Raw genomic sequence first — 23,408 nt, 5'->3', positions numbered from 1 at the left:
GCGAGGCTGTGGAAAATCTGTGCCTTTTAACTTTTCTACTTAATCACGGTTGTAGCATTGCCTTTAGACTGTATGCTACATTAATTCTCTTCCTGCCTTCTGCCTTTCATCCCAAGTTTCACGGAAAAAAGTAAAGCATGCAGGTCTTGTAGAGGAGCCTTATCAAACAGCTGTCATCTGACAAGCCATTTGCATTTGTTTTGGCTGAAACAGAGCAACCCAAGGGCAAGATGTTTTGTTGCATTCCATCATAATGAAGAAATTACAAATTTTACAAGGAGCACAATTTTATTTTTAGCTCTTCCTAGCCTCTTTAAAAAAGTATGTAAGATTGCCTAAGAAATAGTCTTCCAAAGGATAGTGTGTATCCTGTTACAATACCACTTGATTAAATCGTCTTCAAATGAAATCTGCTTGACAAACAAATTTCATTACTGTAGGATATTTTAAAGTACTTGAGTGTTCTTGGGACATTTCTAAATCTGTCCATTAAATAGAATTATATAAAGCAGAATTAATTAAACAGGATTTAACATCCTTTTAGTTAAGCAGCTGCAAAAAAAGGTGAAATCTGTATACAATGCTTAACATTGTTTTAATCTCTCATCAGGCTAAATATGTTCTATAAGAATTATAGATTTCTTTTAAACTACCAAAACTGTAATTCATACAGCTGGGAGAAAGAAAAGATTGCATGTTAATGCAGTATTTGCATGAATGACAATACTTTGTATGGATTTTTTAAAAAAATAATTGTTACATAAAGAGTGATAAATAGGATAAAGAAATGATTATTCGGCCTAAATGTTTCAGTCACAACTGCATTTACTGACAGGGATCTCAGATTTTATTAATTGCAGTTGAGACAGCCAGTCACAGCAGTGCCATTTGTTTAGATAATGCTAATAAAAAATGTTAGACATCTGTTAAAAGTAGTGAATACATACATTCACCCTACATCTTATAAGATCCAGCTTATATGTGAATGTATGACTTGAATATTAAGTAAGACTTCTATAAAACTTGAATATCCTTTGTATTCACATTGCTCTCTTTGTTCTGCTTGTTGAATATAGTTTAGTCTTGGGGACGGGGCAGTTTATTCACCTCTTGATGTGCAAGGGATTTGTTGCATGTAACTCTAACGTACATTGAGAGAATTTAACCCCTTCACATGTGTTGTGGCTATTCATCTCATTCAAAATGTTGCACTTTGAATACGAAATGGAAAATTGTATTGTTAGCAAGTGATATAGTCAGGTTTTGTAATGTGATGTACAAGACAAAGTGGCCTATTTTATACTTTTTTTGTTGGACAAATTTTGTAGCTTATGTAGTAGTGCTGATTATTATTCCCTTCCAGAATTCTCAGTGAATGGAAACATCATTGTGGCCTTATGCTACCTTTATCAAAATTGTATTCAAAGAAAATCATTTACATCCCAGGGCATTCTAAGTATATTGAGTGTTTTGATTAAAAAACTAAAAATAATAAATTAAAGTAAAAAAATACTCACTTTCAAGGTAGCCAAGTGACCTAAAGAATTTTAATGCATGATGTTCTGGGTCCTCCAGTCCTTTTAAAACGTGTCCTCCCCCCCCCCCTCCCCCCCAGCTAGATTTTTTTTTTTTTTATAAGATGCTCTATACTTTGAGGATACTTTTCAAAGATCCAGTTCACTCATTCTTGTCAATTTATTTAGTAATAAGAATAAATCCTTCTTAAGAGTGCATCCTAGTGCAGATTAAGGATTTGATCCTTCCATTAGATATGGGAGCATTTATGGCTGCCTAGTGTCTTGTAAAATCAGGTATTTTGTTTGCATAATATCTGAGTTTACAAGACAACAGACGTGTACAGTCATGAGTTTGAATATTGCATCTTGAAGTGATTAATAAAATCTTCTGAAAAGAGAGTCTCTCTACAGTAGTTTCCTATAATTTGGGGAAAATTAGGATTGTTAGATGTAATTGTTTGGCATTATATATGATTATTTTGCAAAATAGCATTTAACATCATGATTGCATCTTACCCTCTTAAGTCCTGAATCTTGCAAAGTCTTATGCATGTGCTTACCTTTATGAATGAGTAGTCCCATGAAGTAGTAGAACTACTCCTGTCCATAAAGTTTTGTCACCTAAATTTCATCCCATGAGAGAAATGAAAGTTGGAAGCAAAACCGAAACGTATTGGCACCTGTATTTCATGAGAAGACCTCTCCTACCATAAGATGTACACTGATTGTAGAAGTACTTTTTTTATGGCATTCCACTTTTTCCCTAGTCTAGATTTTTTTCATGTAGACAGTAAGTAACTCTGATAAAAGCATTCCAGAAAATAGGAACTCTTACATTGAGGGGAACTGGCATTTCCAAAAATTCTTAGGAAAACCCTACTTTTTTTATGCAGATTTTGAAGTTTCCTTTAGAGACAACTTTTTTTTAAAAAAAAGATTTTTAGTTGTGACCATAAGCTTCCAAGCCTACAAACAGGCAGAGTGAAACAAAAGAAGTATGAACTGTACCCATTCATCCTAGTAGAGCTTCTGAGCCTAATGACTATTCAAGGTCTCCCTCTACACTTGTTGCATATTACCCAAAGCAATTTTAATTACAATTTAAAATCACTTCAGACTAAGGCCAGTTTACAGTAAACTTACAACTGTATTTCCTCCCTTTCTTTCCTTACAGCAGCTCTCATCCCAATTGTCTTTGTAGTTAGCACAGGATTCTAGTACTAGCTGCTAACCTTCCCAATAAATTATGTGCACATTAGGGTGAAGTGAGTAAGGCCTTCCAAATCCTGGTGGTGCTCTAATAGATAGATAGGGAGGTAGATAGGTGATCCAGCTGCCTCAGTGCATCTGCTTTCTCACCAGATAGGAAGATGGTACTGTATGCCTATACAGGAGAAGAGAAGAAGCTGTCGGGTCAGGAGTCAAGCAAACAGCCTTCCCACATATTTACAAGGGCTGCCAATCCAGCCCCTTTCCTAATTGCCAAGCTCTATCTAGGTCAAACCTTTCAATGGCCACAAATCTCTTGTGCATTCCCAACTTTATTCATTCCACTTCCAGAAGTCTTAAGCTACTCATAGAAACCCACTTCTTCATGTCCTCTGTGCTATTGAGACAAGCCTCATAAGGTATGTCTACACTGCAAAGAAAACCCCATGGCATTGAGTCTCACAGCCCAGGTCAATTGACTTGGGTTCTTGGATCCTAGACTGTGAGGCTATAGCAGTGTAGATGTTCCCACTTCGGCTGCAGCCTGGGCTCTGGAACCTAGCGGAGGGGAGGGGGTCATGGAGTCTGGGCTCCAGCCCAAGCAGGAATGTCTACATTGCTATTTTTAACCCTGCAGCCTGAGCCCCGTGAGTCAATTGACCCAAGCTCTGAGACTTGGTTCCATGGGTTTTTCTTTGCAGTGTAGATATATCCTCAGTCACCTGACCGGCTATCAAGAAAACATTTAGCCCCAGAGAAGAACCTAAGCTTTCTTGCTTCTATCTGACACTTCTACCCCATAGATGCAAAAATTTTCTATCTATTCTCAGGTAAACCTCACACCATCCAACCCTACTCTGAATGTTTTTCTTGAGGTGACTGCCTTTTAACCCTGATCCTAACTGAACTGCAAGAGTTGCTTCAGAGTGACGTGAGATGCTTGCTCTCTGAGTAGCACTTTCCATACCTCACTAGCCTACAAAGTGAGAGACCAGACCAGGTAATCACACTGAGGTATCTCACAAGGTATTGGGATGTAGGAGCAGTTTATTTTAGTCTTACAGATATTTTGAATAATGTTTCTTGTGTCTTAAGATATCAGATGTTAAAATATAGAAGTGGACACACACAAATGCCACAGATTGGGAGGTTTCAGAGTAACAGCCGTGTTAGTCTGTCTTTGCAAAAAGAAAAGGAGTACTTGTGGCACCTTAGAGACTAACCAATTTATTTGAGCATGAGCTTTCGTGAGCTACAGCTGTAGTCTCTAAGGTGCCACAAGTACTCCTTTTCTTTTTACAGATTGGGAGAAAATTCTACATAGATTTGATCATATTTAGTTGATTTCTATTGTGCCTACCCAAAATTAAAAAGTTACTGGAAGGCTTACTGCTACAGTTCAGTCTGATCTGAGCTGTTTGTAAACCAATTTGGGTTTTCTTGTGTTTTTGTTTTTTTTTACTTCAGAGGTTCTATACACTTGAGCTGCTGTTCCAAAAATATTTATTTTGCTCATTACATTATTATAAATCTCAGCACCAGCCTGCATCACAGATTCCTTTTAAACTGATTCCACAATCATTTATTTAAGTGCTGTGAGTGCAACTACTTTAGAAAATCAATAAACCTATGGTTAACTTATTCTGATACTTTTAAATATCTGTATATTTTTATTGCAACCCTACTGGGAATGTATATTTATAGATAAAGAAACTTAAAATCATGATTGGTGGGTGCTTACTACTGTAAGGAAGTTCTTTAAGTGTTAAATGATATTTAAGTGTTGCATCAACATCTTTGTTCACTTATTTCAAATTATGATATTGCGTATTTTAACAATTAGCACTTTATACAGTGGTTATTACTAAGCTCAGAGGCTTTCCTATGTTTTCATCTGTTTCACTGTTTTAAACTTTGTACTTTTTGTAAAGTAGTATATAAAATGTAAAAATTTAATCCTTGCCACTCCACAGTAATTGCAGCACTATAGTATTTCCTGTTCTAAATATGGGAATATACTGTTGATGCTGCAGATAGCTGGGGCTGTGAATGTTGAGGTTTTTATTAGCACCCATTGTATTTCATAAAATAATTGAAGCCAGTACACAGTGCTCATCAATAAGCCTTCTGTTGTCAGCACTTGCTAATTTAAGTGGGTTCTTTGGAATTTGCAGTGTTTAGTTGTAGTACCACCACTTCTGTTTTTCTTATAAATATTACTTGTTGCCCAAAGTCTTCACTTATTCTACTTAGGATTAAGTTGTGCTGTAACACAAAGCATTTGATGTTTTTTTTTTAGCATGAACACTAAACTTGTGGGTAATTTAGCTTCATCAGAAAGCTAGATTCTTGAAGAAAACAATTAAGATTGAGAGTACATACCAATAACCTCAGGTTTAAAAAGAATTACAAGAACGTTATAATAATAAAAAAAACAAGCACTAGAAACTCAGGAAATTCAGAATTAAAGTTAACCCTAACATTTGAAAGTATGGAAATGCACAGTTATGGCAACCTTTACTCTGCTCCTATCGGTATGCACTGAGAGAAAGGAGAAGGGACTCTGACTCAAACTATCTATTGCTGCAGGTGAACAAGTGTTAACAGTGGTGGGAATTTTTTACAAAATGTTCCTAATGTAGACAGGGCTTACGTAGAAGTTTTACTAAATGGGTAAGAAATCAATTAAGGAAAGTTAAAAACTTATCTAAATGTGTATCCTCAATCCCTCATTTTATCTGTGCAAAGAATCTCTAGATGAGCGTAAAGTATTCCAACAAACAAAAGGGCTCAACTCTATGTAAATAGTAACTGAAACTGAACCGTTTTTGCATATATTGATACCTAACCTAAACTTCTAACAGATTCATTATTACACATCATATTTGAAAATACATCAGTGACAAAAATATACTTGCTATACTGTATGTGTGGCTTGCTGAGTTTTTGACGGACTAGTATTTTTAAAAAGCAGACTTGTTTATGCACTTCCCCAAGAACAAGGAAGCCGTGATCTCAGGTGGGGCCTCTAAGTGCTACTGTAATACAAATATAATAAATATCATCACCAAGATTAACAGAGTTGCATGGCAGTAAACTTTTTTAGAACTTTTTTACACTATATAAATACTTTTTCTAAAAAGGCAGTTCAAAATTCAAGGCAGTAATTGTGTTCTTTATATAGATATAAATATATTGCCCACATCCTTTTTAGTTTTGAGAATGACTTAAGCACCAATCCTTCGAACAGTTACACACATGTTTAACTTTAGTGCCATGAGCAGTAGTGAGTGCAGGATCAGGGTCTTGTATACATTTTGAACCTGCAGTGTACTTGTAACTGTTGTTAAATACTGTAGCAATTTTTACAATCATCCCTATATCTTTTTGTACTCTTCAGGATGTTTGGATAATACACTACATAGATAAGTAATGGTTGAATATTTTGTTATTTAAAACCATGTAAACAATAAAATATCTGTACGCTTTAATGCATATTTCTATATATTTTAGGATATATATGGGAAACTGCTAGACATTCAGAAATATCAAGAACACTTGAGAGGCCAAGGCTTGCTTGCTGAGAACAGAAAACAAATGTGAGTTTCCGGCTTGCACTAATATTGGTATCCATTTTCTGAAATTGCTTTAATATATTATTTTAGCATTTCTTACAATCTTGGTTTCAAACATTTTTTATTTGATTTTTGGAGAGACCATTTTGAAATAATTCCTGTGAAGTAACACAGTATTGCCAACCTCAGGAGATCAAAAATCATTAGTCAGACCCCAAAAGAACATGAGATGATAAAAAAAAAAAAATGTTTTTTAGGGGTGGGGGTTGTTTTTTGGTTTTTTGTTTTTTTTTTACTTTACAACATCTGTATACCCATCTACTTCTCTGCCAATGTGTGTGTCATAATTTCTAGTTGGAACGTCAGCCTTAAGTCACAAAAAATGCACACCTCTCCGTGACTGCTCAGATGGAAACTCCACTTAGCTTCTCCTCATTCCTAAAATAGTGTCTCTTCTTCTTAGTTTCCCACATTCCACAGCATATTCCCTCCAGTACAAGGGCTATAAAATGGAGCTCACAAAGCAATGAACATCCAAGAAACACAAAGCATTCTGATTGTAGATCAAGTGTTTCTATTATTGTTCAGTAAAGATTTATATGAGCTACAAAGACAGGAGATGCTGCTGAGGTAGGGGGCCCATCCAATTGTGAAGGCAGAGCTCAGTGGCAAGGCCAGGTGTGTGTCCTCAGCCCCACAAGCTCTTGCACTAGGTTCTGCCTCTGAGTTTAGCCCTGGAGATAGCAGGAATGGAGGAGCGTCTCATATTATGAGAGCTTGTCCTGCAGGTGCCAAAATCCCGTGACTCATGATTAATTCATAAGAGTTGGCAATACAGTTAACATTTCAGTCATAAGACCAATCATTTTTTATCATAATTCCTAATTATGGATAAGTAATTCAACACTCAAGGAATCTAATAGGTTCCTTATTGTGTTTATATTAACCATTCCATTTTTAACATCCTCCTCTTTTTCTTCCCAGTGCCAACATATCTGTGTAGTTTTACTTTCCCTTACCCCTTTTCTTTCTCTTCCAAAAGGGAAAAGAATAGAAACAATTTCCCTCTCCTCTCTCTTAGCTTCTGACCTTTGGTTAGCACATAACTGAGACTAGAAGCAGATCGAGAAGAATATTTAAATATTCTTGTTGGGTGAAGGTGTTCTGAGTTTTTTTTCCACAAAAGGTTTTCACAGTAGATGGTTCTGTGTTCAGTGCCATTGTCCTTGAGGATTTTACTGATTGGGGTATGGGTTACTCATTTCTATTGAAGGTCAATGGAAAATTCCTGGAAGACCATAATGATCATTTGTCTGTTAACAAGCCTTTTTAATGGCTGCAGTCAGGATTGCTTGTCAGTCTTTGAAATTAATCAATATTATAAGTTTGCTTCCTTTGAGGAATCCAGAAACTAGGATGCCAGTTGTGTGTTGAGAATTTTTTGTAGTAATTCCTCCATACACTGAGTGGGCAGTCAGGATTCAGAGAAGGTTTGTCGGGTTGGAGAGGTTCCACTGAAACCAAGAAATCTGTGTCATATTCTCACGGTCCACTCCTTTTTCTCCCAGTTAAATGGTTGCTTTTTCAGGGCTGCAGTTCTTTCATGATGCGCCTCCTATGTGTCTTCAAGCTAGCATTATATAGTGTTCCAATTCTCCATAATGATGATCTGCAATTTTTTCTATTTTAGATGTTAATTTTGTGTGTTGATTTTTTTCTGGGTAAATTGCAGTGAAGAGTGCATAGCTTCCTATATCTTTTTTTCTTCAGCACTGTGGTTTGGGATTATAACTACTTCAGTGTACCTTGCTATGCTCTTCTATTTTGGCAGCTGGGACAGTTGTGTTAGCATGAGACTTTTGTCTTTAGCAGTGGTACACCAGTTTTTTATCTTGGTTTTGTAGTTGACTGAAGTCCATGTTTCTTTATGATTAAAGTTTCCTATGGTGTGTAGAGTTTATTCATCATACCTTTCTAGGAGAGGCCCTTTAGGATATATCTGCACAGCCTTTTGGAGCCTGCAGGAGTGAGCCTTCCTGCCCAGGTGGACAGAATCAGGCTGGCATTCTAAAAATAGCCATGTAGACAAGGCTTTGAAGTTGTGGCTTGGAATATGAAGCTCCAACCCAAGCTGCAACTTCAAAGCGCTGTCCACATGGCTATTTTTAGAGCACTAGCGTGAATCTCTGCTATCCCATGTGTGTCCATCCGGGCCAGAAGGCTCATTCCCGCTAGCTACAAAATGCTGTGTAGTTATACCTTTAATTTCTGAGCAGGCAAGGGGAGAATGGGGTTGGAGTTCATAGTGGATGCTGCTGAAAAATAATCTGATTTAATGTGATTCCTTCCAAAATTTAGTCAGTTGATTTACTCATGTGAATAATGGTGGTCTAAATTTCTTTCATGTTCTAAAAGCCAAGTGGTTGGAAGGATTTTTTTTTTTTCAAGTTTTCCAAAAACAGGTGCCTGTCTTCCACTGGGACAAGAATAGATAGTTTAACTCTAAAATGAAGAAATACTTTTTTCAGAGAATTGAGCATCTGAAAACAGGCTGTTATACAGACATTTTGCAATCTTAACTACAATGTTAGGCCCTGATCTTGCAGAGACTTAAGCACACACATAACTTTACACATGTGAGTAATCCCATTGACTTCATTGAGGCTACTCATGTATAAAGATAAGCATGTACTGAAATCTTTGCAGGATCCTGACTTCAGCTGCCAGTGAAAACAGTAACGTTGTCAGGCAGTGGGGGATGAGGTCATTTTAGGCCCTGATTCAGGAAAGCACTTAAACACGTGCTAAAGTTAAGTATATGCTTAAGTCTAGCCCTGAATAATGTTGCTTCCTGGAATTGGGGCCTTTAATTTTGCCACGAAAAATATTAATTGACATTTATTGTTTCTAACAAATCTACAAAAGCAAAAAAATAAGAGTTAAGGCCTTGTCCTTAGGTCACCTTGTAATCTCACCCCCATTACTATATGAAGTATGCTGTTTCATCAATGTTTGGATACTTTTTATATAATACTACATGAAAAGGGCATGTTTGGGACAGTGCTTTGAATTTTCTTTCTTTTAACTTAATTCAGACCGTAAAGATGTTTCACTACACTGGACTGTTTTCTTTACAATTTCCACCATTGCTACCACTAGCGCACGTCCTCCGTTGGTAACGACAGTGGGAGTGCTGATACAGAGTCCAGCACTGTCATGTTGTCTAACCTAGCTCAGAGTAGGTCCAGATGACATGGTTAAAATGCCAGTAGCTACTAGTTCCCTTCCTATATGAGCACCCCCACCACTGCTGCCAGCCGCAGAGCTGCACCAGTAAGAGCAAGGATTAAAAGGGGAAGATCTAGTATAGACAAGGCCTTGTTGTTGTCTTGAATCTAGTTTTATGTGCATTTTGTTTTGCTGAAACCTTGTGGGCCAGGTTTTTTAGGACTGAGTTATAAATCTGTGGAAAATTAGCTTATCGTGGAACTGCTGATTGGCTTTTAACTTCAGTAGCAATAATGAGTGACACTTAAGTAAAATTCATAATTAACTCTTGATGCAGTGAATTTAATAAGTGTAGTTACCATTCCTTTCATAAGAAAGAGCTTTTATAACTAACTTAAACATTATAGATCACATTCACGTAGTGAATATCATACTGTTTTGCAGTAGAAAATACATTTCCAAACCAAGCCTGACTGTATGTGTGGTCCTTTGTGATATAACTCTAATTGCATGGTTAATTAAAAAGAGAATATATGTGATATTTTAAACAGAAACCTGATTGGCAGCAGATGGCTGATTAAGGAGGAATTGGAAGAAATGTTAGTGGAAAAACTGTCAGATCACGATGTGAGTAATTAATCTTTTTAATTTAAGGGACCTGTATCTTAAGAATACAGACTCCGGCTGCATTTAGTATCCTGAAAAAGTATGTCTTGGAGGCAGGTGCTTTTTTTTAAGTATCGTCCATTTCCCCCCTCCCCCAACTCCTCCCCTCCCTACCCCCCAGTAAATATTTGCCCTATTGGCATGGTTATCTCTGTCCTTATGCATGCTACAAAAAGTTCCCACCATTGTTAACATGATCCATTTCCATCAGTGGTAACATCTTGGGAGCCCTTGTGTAGATGTGCCATATAACCCTGCTCAGAGAAGGTCTCATTAACACAGTGCTTAAAACCCCAGTGGCATTGAGTAGGGCTCATCTATAGGGCTCCTAATGTTACTATTACTGATGAAGTTGAACTGATGGTAGTGATGTGATGCCTACTGTAGACAAGACAGACCATTACCTGCAATATTCTTGCATCATATGAAATTGATTCTGAAGAACTCTGAATCTGGCACCTTACTGGTTGCATCTCCAAGAACAAGTCCGTTAACCCACTATTTCCATCTGGTTTGCATAGGTAAGAAATAATGCTGATGTTTCAACTACACTGAGGTTTTCAAAATAAGAACAGAGGTCCAAAAATCCAGATCCAGTCTGCCTGTATGACCTTCTAAGTTATGTCTTACCTATGGAACGTTAATTTCCCAGTGGAATTTGAAGTTTGAATTGGGCTGCACCAGACAGGGCTGACAACCTTTTGTCTAAGCATTCTAGATATTTTATCCTCTACATCCTTCATTGCTGTGTATTGCACCATCCCTTAGCGATTCAGACTACAGACCATCTCACTAGCAATGGAAGCAGTCCTCAGTTTCAGTATCTCTTGTAATACTATGATGGTTGATATGGATTTTCCTGTTTATTTTCCCAAAGCCCCAGGAATTGTTCTGCATTCACAAGCATACCCAGACATTTTAGTGTTCCTCACAGCTTGCCTTTCTACCGTACCTCACACTTCTATGAAATATCAGTGGGCTAGAAAATACCATACTAGGGATTGGCCTGTGAATAAATACAAAAAAGCACAAAGGCTCAGCCTCTGGAAACAAATTGAAATGTTTGCATGTATTGAGTCCTTTAGATATTAGCTGTACTCTTTTGCCTGCTCCATTTATCTTTTCTTGTTGTTGCAGCAAAGCTTTCTGTGGTGCTTGCATTAAGGGTACTAAACAAAATGGAAGCAATTGATTTTTTTTTCTTCTACATACTCCAAGAACTCTCCGAGGTTTTCCTCATTTACAGCTTCCACAATTTGATTTTTTCCCCCCCACTTTTAAAGGCATTTGGCACATACGTGTTATGCTAATGTCATTTTTTTTTTCCAAAAAGCGTTGCCACGGAAATCTGCATTAGAGCATTGGACTTAAATAAAACATTGCATTTCTATGAGTGATCTCAAAATATCGAGTGATACTGCTAATTTATTTGTAAGAAAGTAGCCCACTGCAGAAGATGCTGGGAATAGAGCATAGGTGAAAAGAATTCTCAAAAATAATTTTAAAAATACCCTATGAGTAGGAAAAAAGTGTAAAACATTTTCTTATACACAATGGCATCCTGATATTTCTTTGTTACTGCTGGTCCAAAACTCTTTCAAGTAATGCCTTGTAGCAGGTGATCCCAGCTTTCAGCACAAAGGGGTTAATGCTGAGGTGTTTACTTTCTAATCACATGCTCAAGAACTAGGAAAAAAGCACACAGGAGCAAAGGATAATTTATTTCAAGAGGTTGCCCTTTAAGTCAAGTATCTCTTGAATTTTTAAATATCTTGATTGTTCAGTTTTAAAGGAAATCATAAACATTAAAGTAACTCAGCTTGAACAGCCGAAGAGATATGTTTCCCATATGTATTATGAAATATAATCATCGAGGTACAGTTTAGTAAAATACAATTATTTCCATTTTCTCTCTCTCTCTCTCTCTAATATATATAGACATATTGGAAATGAATGTGAAAGCTTTTTCTCCTCTATTCTAATAAAAAAAATTCAGATCCAAGGCCCAGTAGAAGTTTTCTTTTAAAATTGAGATGAACTTCATTCTAATATAATAATCCTGTATTACAAAGAGGTTGGGTGTACTCTGAATTCAAGATTAATTGTTGCCTGAAGAAAGGATTAGATGTCTTTAGTCACAGAGAAAATGATGCATTTGCATGCTGTTTTTGAAGCAGCATGTGGATGCAAAAGTGTCATCTTGTCAAAAATCATCAATAAAAGCAAAGAGGGAAAGATCAAGTATATAAAAATAGAATGTTTTAGCAAATGCAATTTCACTTGCATCTCTTAATGAATTTTTATTGTCTACAGTATTCGATGTGTATTCAGCTGCTAGAAAGATTAGTGACGTTGCCATGTTGTGGCATCGAAGAAGAGTATGTGCTAAAGTTTCGCAAAGAACTAGCTATACAATTAAAAAAGGTGGTGATTGAGCCCCTGCAATATGATGATCAAGGAGTGGCGTTCAGCACTGGGGAAGGTAATAATTTCAAGTTTGTCTGTCTGGTTGAAGTGGTGAAGGTCTCCAGATGAGACTCCAAAATTTCTTCTGTAACCCCAACACTCAGCAAAGTCTTGTATTGGTTGGTGCATTTCTTTATTTCATACACTTGTATTGATATTTTACAATTCTTTCATGGATGTCTTGGTATCGAAATGGAAGTGTATGGCACAAATGCCATTATCTAATGATCCATGATCTACAAAAGAGCCTTCAAAATAATAGTAAATCACTAGTTGTTGAAATTAGTAGATATGGGTACTCGACATTGCTTAAGAAAAGGCATTATAGCCAGTTTTCATAAGTTCAATAACTATCTTATTTTCCCTTTAAATACACAAAAGCACAGATCTATTTCACAGTCTAACAGGTTTCAAAAATCATTTATCAAACAACCTTTTTAACATTACCAGAGCTCAGTGTTGTAAACCAGACTATTTCTTCTGGGCTGAGATTTTGTATGTCATATTTTAGGTCAGAGCTAATGTTTTCACAGAGATATAAAACTGTAGATAGTTTACGATGAAATCTTACTAAAGGTGGACAAAAATTGTAGCAGCATTGTTCGTACCAGTATAATTAATTTGTATGTACAGATTCATATGAACGTTCTTTATTAAACTGTTAAACTGTTGTACATTTTTTGTAACAAAGTATCTTAATTTTTTTCACAAAATATGTTTAATATTAGCTCCTGCAATGATGCTTCATGTGAGATGGTAGATACGGAACATGCACAAGTGTGACAAACTGCTGTAGTACCTCCATGTATCGTTACTGCATTCAATCATCTTTCACAGTTACTTTTTAGTTCAGAATATTGCTTCTCATCTTCTAAAGTAAAACTGTTCAAAGTCGTACTGTGTGGGCTGTACTGATGGTTTTGTCCTTTTTTCTCTTATTTCCATGAACATTAGCAAAATGATCAAATCTATTTAGTGCAGTAGCATGCTGAATGTTGGTTATATTTTACACACACACCCTTTTTTACCTCCAAAAAGAAAATCATTGCTGCTGTATGAAAATAAAAGATCTGCTTAGCTTTTTTTGCATTTGATATGCTGAAAAATAATGAACCCACAATAACAAAAGGTTGCTTTGTTTATTTTAAGGCAAAAGAAAGACTTCGCGAGCATCTGCAGTAGTTTATGATAATGGAAGCGGAAAAATTACAGTGAACGGAGTAGATTATTTATGTTATTTTCCAGTGATGCAAGACAGGTGAGAGCACCATGTATCTGTTTTAACATTAACAATGTAAACAGAAACCATCATGCTTCGGTAGAGCATTTAAAGTATTCAAAGCATCAAAAAGGGCTAAGATTATTATTATTATTATTATTTATTAATAATTATTAATTATTTATTGTAACTTGATTTTTTTCTTGATGTTTCTGCATGGATCTTTAGTTCTATGAAGCTGACATATTCTCTTGTTCCTTTATAAGTATCTAGTTTAAGAAGACTTCACCTTGTTTCCATTTTTCTTCATGATCATAAGAACTCAAGGTGTATGGGCTGAGAGCTGTCTCTCATCTGCCTTTTTTCAAGGAGAGTTGCAAAGAATAAGAACATAGATCATTTTGGTTCTTTAGTTATGGGATCTGCTCAGATCAGAGAAACTCTTGGGTTTAGTGGAGTACGCTCCTGAAATACATCTGTTTCCTGAGAGTCCCAGGGGCAGTAGTCATGCAGTCGTACTCCAGCATATATCAGTAGTGTACAAACAAACAATGTAATTCAAGACACTTCACGTAAAATTTCAGACTGCACACACAATTTCAGTTCATCTTACACTGACAAGATTTCTGAGCATAAGTTATAAAAAGTTTCCTTAGAACAAGCCAATGTGGGTTTATTTTATTCATCCTGTTGACTATACAATTCAAACACCTTGTATATTACAATAATCTAAATGCAGAATAGTCCTTTCACATCTGGGTTTAACGTATTGACAAAGCAGTACAGGGAAGCTCGCATTTCTTTAGATTACGTATGTCAGGTCATCGTTTAACTCTCTCATAAACTAGCAATGTATATAATCTGCAATTTATAAAAATTAAATACTGTGTGTATCTTATCTTTTTTTCCAGAGAACAGTTAATGTTCCCATTCCAGTTCCTTGATAGACTTGGAAAACATGATATGGTCTGTACCGTCTCTGGTGGAGGGAGGTCCTCACAGGCTGGAGCAGTCCGTTTAGCCTCTGCAAGAGCCTTGTGTAGTTTCACCACTGAAAATGAAGTGGAATTTATGAGGCAAGGTATGAGCATAAGTAGGAAAGAATGCATAATTCCAACAGTAATATGTGTTTACACACTTTTCCAGTAACTGACTAAGATTAATAAGATTGTTAAGGGCCTGACTCTCCGAAAACACAGAAGTGAGTAGTTCCATTGAAATCAGTGGGACTACTCATGTGCATAAGTGTTTTCAGGACCCACACTTTAGTCATGAATAGTTTTAATAGTCAGTCTTCCTGACATCTTTCAAATGTCCTAACTGTATTTCCTCTTTGAATAGCCTCTGCACCTGTTCATGACATGTTAGGGTCACAATCCCAGCCTGAGAACCCCTGCTTAGGCTGCATCCCGTCAGTGCAGAAACACAACATGTAGTAATATATCAAGTCGGAGAAAAACCTTGAGTTCAAATTTTGTGGGAGGAAAAGATTCCAAGATTGCTAATCAGTTGAATAGAAACAAATCTCTCATATTCTAAAGGTTCTTGTTCCTGCATTCAATCACCAAAATGTTGGGGCTACCAGTAGATTAATTTCAGCTTGATCTGAAGGGATGACAAGGAGCATAAGTATAAGTAGGTTACTTTAAATAGGCCAGATTAGAGGTTCCTCCTCTTTCCCTTATTCAGAAGGCACCAGTAAAACAACCACCACCCTAGGTAGCTGCAGTAACTGATATTTTCCTATATGTAGAAGATACCACACTATTGCAACAATGCAGAATTAGAAACATTGAGTTTTTAAATAGACTGGAGGGAAATATGTTGAAAACTCCTACTCATAATGAAGGCAGCATAATTCTAAGCAAGCTTTTGTCTCTGCTTAACGTACTTTTGAATTATTTATTCATAGATTCCTAAACCCAGAAAGGACCCTTTGGATTACCTAGTTTGACCCTCTGTATTACACGGGCCACAAAACTTCCTCGAAATAATTCCTAGAACATATCTTTTAGAAAAACATCCAATCTTGATTTTAAAAATGTCAGTGATGGAGAATCAACCACAACCGTGATAAATTGTTCCCATGGTTAATTACCCCCATCATTAAAAATTTATGCTTTTATTTCCAGTCTGAATGTGTCTAGCTTCAGCTTCCAGCCATTGGATTGTGCTACACTTTTCTTTGCCAGATTGAAGAGCCCAGTGTTAAATATTTTTTCCCCATGTAGGTACTTACAGACTGTAATCAAGTCACCCCTTAATCTTCTCTTTGTTAAACTAAATAGATTGTGCTATTTGAGTCTACCATGAGAAGGCATGTTTTCTAATCCTTAAATCTTTCTCATGGCTCTTCTATGAACCCTCTCTAATTAATCAACATCCTTTTTGAATTGTGGGTATCAGAACTGAACACTATTCCAGCAGTGGTTTCACCAGTGCCAAATACAGAGGTAAAATAAATAACCTCTCAGTCCTGCTCAAGAAACCCCTGTTTATATATCCCAGGATTGCATTAACTCTTTTTTGGCCAGAACATTACATTGGAAGGTCATGTTCAGCTGATTATCCCCCATGGCCCCCAAATATTTTTGAGTCACCACTAGTACCAACTTTTCAATGTGCCGGGGGGCGCTTGATCCCCCACCTCTGCCCCAGACCCCAACCCCACCCGCCTCTTCCCGCCCCATTCTGCCCCCTTCCTCGAGCGTACCGCATCCTCACTCATCCCCCTTCTCCCTCCCCCACCCCCAAACCTCCCATGTGCCGCGAAACAGCTGATTGCAGCAGGTGGGAGACGCAAGGAGGGAGGGGTTGGTGCTGATCAGCAGGGCCCACTAGCGGGCAGGAGGCGCTGGTGGGAGGTTCTGATAGGGCGACTGCTGGGCACCCACTATTTTTTTCCCCATGGTTGCTCCAGCCCCAGAGCACCGACAGAGTTGGCATTTGTGAGAGTCACTGCTTCCTAGGTTAGTCCCCCATTCTATAACTACAGCCTACATTCTTTGTTCCTCGATGTATACGCATACGTTTAGCCATATTAAAATGCATATTGCTTGCTTACACCCAGGTTTCCAAGCAATCCCAATCTCTCTGTATCAGTGAATTGTCCTCTTCGTTATTTACCACTCCACAATTTTTGTCGTGTGCAAACTTTTTATCAGAGATGATTTTGTTTTCTTCCAGGTTATTGATAAAAACATTAAAATGTGTAGGGCCAAGAACCAATCCCTACAGGACCCCACTGGAAATATACCGACATGATGACCATTCCCACTTACAATTACATTTTGAGACCTATTAGTTAATCAGTTTTTAATTCTTTTAATGTGTGCCATGTTAATTTTACATCGTTCTAGTTTTTTTAATCAGAATGTCATGTGATACCAAGTCAAACGCCTTACAGAAGTCTAAGTATTTTACATCAACGCTATTGCCTTTATCAGCCAAACTTGTAATCTCATCAAAAAAAGATATCAAGTTAGTGTGACAGGATCTGTTTTCATAAACCCATGTTGATTTGCATTAATTACATTACCCTCCTTTAATTCTTTATTAATCCAGTCCTGTATCACCCACTCTATTATCTTGCCCGGAATCTATGTCAAACTTACAGGCCTACAATTATCCAGGTCATTCCATTTACCCTTTTTAAAAATTGGCACATTAGCTTTCTTCCAGTATTCTGGAACTTCCCCATTTCTCCAACACTTATTGAAAATTAACATTAATGGGGTACAGTGAACTCTTCATCCAGTTCTTTTAAAACTCTTGGTTACGTGTTATCTGGACCTGCTAATGTAAACATGTCTAACTTTAGTAGCTTCTATTTAACATCCTCCAGAGATGCTAGTGGAATGGAAGGAGTATTATCATATGATGAGACTACATCATTTGTTTTTCTCCAAATACGGAATAGAAATATTTATTGAACACTTCTGCCTTTTCTGTATTATTATTGAAAATTCTCCCAATACCATCTAGTAGTGGACCAATACCGTTGTCAGGATTCTTTTTGTTCCTAAAATATTTAAAAGCTCATTCTTATTGTCCTTAACTCTGCTAGCCATAGATTTCTCCTTGTGTCCCTTTGCTTCCCTTTCCCGTTTTTTACAGTTCCTAACTTCTGATTTATATTCATTACTATCAGCTTTCCTCTTTCTTCCATTTGTTATATATTATTTTTATAGGTGTCTAAAAGTGAATTCAAATATTTGAACAAATAACATGTCCTTTACATCACTGGGGTGATTTTTTAAGATTTGTAATGTATTGTAATGTACAAAATTCAAATACTGTAACAGTGTTAAAATTCTGTGGGGTTTGACTAAATTCCCTTTTGTTGGTTTCAAGTTGTACCTTTGTCCTCCTTTTGGGCCTAGATGTTGCAGTTCATGTGGTATGCAAATTCACAAGTTGTTCTGAAGCCCACTTTTTCTCTCTCTCTGTCAAAAAAACACTCACACAAAATATATTAGTGAATGCTGTACTTCATAAAATGACTCTCTTCATATTGTCCTGTAGCTGGACTACTGACAGCTGATCCACGTATCAGGGAACGAAAGAAGCCTGGTCAGGAAGGAGCCCGCAGGAAGTTCACCTGGAAAAAACGCTAAGTCTAACTGGAGCAGATGTTATAAGTTATGCGTTACAACAGTTTCAAAACATCACCAACTGTATGATTTCTTTACAATCACTGTTGTGTAAATATATCTGGTAATTTTTTTTGTTTCTAATCATTGTGGTTTTCCTCTTTTAAAAAATTAATTTCTTTTAAGTTGTAGTCACTTGTTAAAAAATTTTAAAAGTTGCAAACTGTGAAGTTTTTTATCTGAACTGAGAGTCTAAAATGAAACTTTGAGGCCAAAATAATTACACTTCCCAGCTGCTTGTAGACATACCCTTAATGATGGGCATACCAGATGCTTACTTTGCCTGGATGAGGAGCACATAACAGAGGGAACAGGAGTACTTGTGGCATCTTTGAGACTAACAGATTTATTTGAGCATAAGCTTTCGTGGGCTACAGCTGTTCTTTTTGCAGATACAAACTAACGTGGCTGTTACTCTGAAACATAACAGAGAGAGATGCCATATGTAGATCCTTTTCTAAGAGAATCCAGAGAGCTACTGAGTCTTCTCTGAAAATGTTCCTGATGGAGAGATCAATGCATCCCTCTTTACACCCCAGAATGGCTGGGGTAGAAACTTCTAAGCTCTCATCAAAAAGCATCTCTGCTGGTTCTTGTACTTGGGAAGTAAAAAGAGTTGCTCCTAAAAATCTATCCTCCTTGTCCAATAAAATCTCAGGGGATGGGAAGGAAAGAGCACCGAGCACACAAAAAGAAGAAATCTAAGTTTTTCACCAGGTCCTTCCTCTAGGAGCCACAAATCCTCTCAGTCCTCATCTGAAAGAGGTAGTACAAGGTTCCAAAAGGGTCCCATTGGCATACAGACAGGTAGCAGTCACCATGCCTCTAAACGGACTTCTTGGTACTGCGAAAGTTGCCCAGCACAAAGATCCCCACTACAGTCAACTCTGGTACCAATGCTATCCTACTGTCTGACTTCAGCACCAACTGATTTGGTACCGAAATCCTATATAGAGTCCAAAGACCTACTGATATCTACCAGATTCCTCACTATTTGCAGTAATAAAGGTAGATCCTTCAGTACCGATGGCTGACCCTACACTGATATTGAGCACCTCAGCGGTACTGACCAGAGGCAGCATATGGGCAGGCTGAGGCAGCATTAGTCATTCTAGTCCTCAGGTTCAGAGGGCAGTAGTAAGGTTTCACTAGTTTGTTCCCTGGGGTCTAAGTATTCAGGCCAGTAGACACTTGACATGGAGTTGAGGGCTGAGTTTCACTACCCTGGACATGAAAGCTCAAAGAGGGAGTGAAATCCCTATCTTCCCCCTTGGCCAACCTGTCTCATATACTTATGAACACCTGGATCTTTACTGGGCTGCATCAAGTTTCAAGACCAATGTCTACATTCCAATCTAGCGCTAGATCCCCTTCACCACCACCTCATAGGGGAGCTTTACAGCCAGCCCAATCTGCTCTTTCTGTCAGCTGAATAGACTGGTAATGGCTCTTATGAGGAGTCACAGATAGAGGACCACCTCATCCTGGCTCCCATATTATCTACTGATTGGGCTGTGACACCAGAGATTCCAGTGGAGGTGGTCCAGGAAAAATACAAAAGCTTCTAGACATCCTGCACATCTTTGTTCCTGGATCTCTTGCAATGCCCATCACCAAGGGACATTTAGAGCCAGCTAAATTGCTCTGGCAGATGCCTGCTGCTTTGGCACCAACATCAAAAGGGGCAGATCAACACTATTAAGTGCCTTCCTAGGGCTTCGGGCAACTTTATACGCACCTCACTAGTTGTCACCAATTGGGAGGTCTTAGCAAAGTCAACAAAAATCAACACAGACAAGGAGCCCAAGAAATTAAATATAAGAAACTAGGTATCTCTGAAACTTTCCACCTTCCAGCGGTGAGAAACACAACTGCAGATTTCTTCAGCAGGGGTTTTACATACCAGGGATTTTACATACCAATATGTGTGGTCAATCAGGAAGGATATACTCTTCCAGATCTTCCACCAGTGGGGGTACACAGGAATAGATTTATTTGCAACCAACCTGAACAACAGAAATGTTGTTCCAGTTTGGTCTGCAGCCTGGTTTCCATTACAGCTACCTCCTTTCTCCCCAGTCCACTCTACCTCCAATATGCATTCCCACCAGCTCAGCTCATCCCAAGAGTCCTGAAAAGGGATAAGGCAGACAATTCCAATGGCACCAGGTTGGCCAAGACAGTACTGGTTCACAGACCCTACGGCAGCTGTCCATATGGTCACTAATATCTTTGCCTCTAGTCAAGGTTCTGCTCAGAACCAGGATAAGTCTGTATCCCAACCTCCAATCTTTCCACCTCGCTGAACGGATGATCTCTGTTGAATACTCATGAAAGGTCATACTTCCAAAATGTCTAAGCCATCTTAGTGAGCAGCAGAAAACAATACACTAGAGCTGCATATGTAGCAAAGTGGAAGAGGTTCTTCAATCTGGGCACCATCTCAAACACTTAACACAAGATATACAGTGATACAATTAAACAAAGGGAGGCAGCTTTTATGTCCTCAACTCAGCACACAAAAAGAGTAGGGACACATGCTGCTTATTGGTATTGCTGGCAAAAGTCCACCTCGAGTGTATCGGGTGCCCACACACCTGCAGTGCACAACACCTATTGAAGAACAATTGTTACTGTACAAGTAAGTAACTTTTTTGTGTTTTTTATTTTCCCCCCATTTCTATGGTGTTTGGAGCACCACCACTACAAACTTCTGGGCCCTGGAAATCATAGGGATGGAATATTACCTCCAATTCCAAACCTTCCCCAACCATCACCCACCTTTCCTGTCTCTTTTCAGAGATCCCTCTCACAAGAACATGCGACATCAGGAAGAGCAGCCACTTCTAAATCTCAGCTCAGTAGAAGTAGTACCTCAAGAGCATAGGGGAAAGGAATTTTACTCTCATTACTTAATTCCCAAAAAGTAAGGGGGCTGGCACTGCCCTATTCAGGACCTTAGACAGTTGAACACCTTCATTCACAAGCTCATTTGCATGATGGTGACTTCAGCCTTGATAACTTCAACCCTAGATCCACATGACTGGTACATAGTTCATGATCTTGTTTCCATGTAGTAATTCACTTTTCCCACAGAAGGTATCTGAGATTTCAGGTGGGCAGTTTTGGCTAACATGCGGCCTATTGACAGCACCAATAGTATTCACAAAATACCTAGCAGTAGAGGTGACTTACATCAGGAAATTAGTCCAGGCTTATCTGTACTTAAACAACTGTCACATTTGCAAGAAGTCACATCAATAGGTAACTAACTCCATACACTAGATTTCTGCAACCTTTCACATTTCTAGGTATAAGAGTAAACAAAGAAGACAATATTAATTGCAACTCAAAGGGTTGAGTACATAGGGGTGGATTTGGAGCACCAGTGGCCCAGCTGTCACAAGAGAGATTCTGAAACATACTAGACTTGTCCGCCCACCTACAAGTTCATCATCATGGGCAAGGACTTGTCTCAAACTTTAGGACAAATGGCCTCTTGTACATATATAACTCAGCATGCAAGACTTCACCTTTGTTGCACACAAGAGTGGTCTGTATATCTATTCGGGACCAGACCAGTTAGGAACAGCTGCTGGCCTGCTCCCTGACTAACTGTGCTGCTAGGCAACCAATGAGCCCAGCTGCACTGCCTTAGAACTCTGAGTGGCCACAGCCCCTGACTGTCTGCTGGTTTAGCAATCCTGCTGATAAGCCTGGCTGATAAGTTCAGCGGCTGTTTGGCATATACCATGCCTGTAGCTGCACTTGCCCTTATTCCAGTCCCTGTTCCCCTGTGACTTCTGGCTTTGACCCCCAAGTCTGCCTCCGGCTTATAACTCTAGTTGACCCTCTGATTCTGGCATTTAGCTTCTGTTTCTCTGGTATTGATCCTTGGCTCCACCTCTGGCTTACAACTCTGATTTATGCTCCCTCCCCTGGCTCTGGGATTTAGCTTCTCTCTCTCCGGAACTGACCCTCAGCTTGTTTCCTGGACTCTGCCCACGCAGGATGCACCAGTAGACCAAACTCTCACCTTCACCACGGCCTGGTCAGCAACAATATCAGCCAAGCAGGAATCACCTGGCTCTGATGATGCACATTTCCCCTGTGCAAGTCCTGTCATCATAAGTAAGCTGGTGGAAAGGCCCCCCTAAAGTTGGCAAGGGACTATGCTGCTCTCTATCATTGCCATGAAAAGCATTGATGACAGGTGTCCCCACGCTGGGTTGGACAACCTTCAGACTCAGGAACTCCTTAGGAGGCCTACCTTCATGTAAATGACTTGGAGCTGACGACCATTCACCTGATGTGCAGTTTTCCTCCCCATTCTGAAAGGGCTGACAGATCAACTCATGATAGGCAACACTACAGCTATGTTTTATATAAACAAGGGGAAGGAAGATCCACTTCTCTATGTCAGGAAGCTGTGCACCTATAGGACTTTTGTACCTGCCATTGAATTACTCCAAGAGGAGTACACCTATCAGGGTTACAAAATATGCTGACAGATCACCTCAGCAGACAATTTACAAGTGACCACAAGTGGTTAGGAAATGACACTATTATCCATAACATATGTTCGTTAGTGGGATTGTCCAAACATAGATCTCTTTGCCACCAGAGAAAACAAGAAAGGTCAAAAGTTTTACTCCAGAGGACAGAGTCTGGGATCCCTATCTGATTCCCTGCCCTAATGGATGCTTACCTGCCAGTTCCATTGATCTCAAGAATACTCAGGAAGCTCCAGCATGGCCAAGGCAGTTTGGGCGCTCAGAGCTGAAGAAGGTCTCCGTTCAATATCCAATTCAAATGTGTTTCTGGTCAGGACGTCCTATCTCCTGGCACTTCCATGGTGTGGATCCTGGTCATACTT

The 23,408-nt window shown here is 38.5% G+C and overlaps 1 protein-coding gene across 1 annotated transcript in view; it reads left to right on the top strand.

The window, feature by feature from the left end:
* MRPS9 (mitochondrial ribosomal protein S9) overlaps positions 1–18,616 on the top strand; it is a 44,441-nt gene extending 25,825 nt beyond the window's left edge. The window contains exons 6-11 of the mRNA XM_077814337.1: positions 6,240–6,325; positions 10,081–10,156; positions 12,509–12,677; positions 13,811–13,919; positions 14,792–14,961; positions 18,405–18,616. Coding sequence (XP_077670463.1) covers positions 6,240–6,325; positions 10,081–10,156; positions 12,509–12,677; positions 13,811–13,919; positions 14,792–14,961; positions 18,405–18,496 — 702 coding nt within the window. The 3' untranslated portion in view covers positions 18,497–18,616. The remainder of the gene's footprint in view (positions 1–6,239; positions 6,326–10,080; positions 10,157–12,508; positions 12,678–13,810; positions 13,920–14,791; positions 14,962–18,404) is intronic.
* The last annotated feature ends 4,792 nt before the right edge of the window (positions 18,617–23,408 follow it).

This window comes from Eretmochelys imbricata, chromosome 1 (genome assembly GCF_965152235.1).
Source record: "Eretmochelys imbricata isolate rEreImb1 chromosome 1, rEreImb1.hap1, whole genome shotgun sequence".
NCBI lineage: Eukaryota > Metazoa > Chordata > Testudines > Cheloniidae > Eretmochelys > Eretmochelys imbricata.
This window is presented reverse-complemented; position numbering and strand designations above follow the sequence as displayed.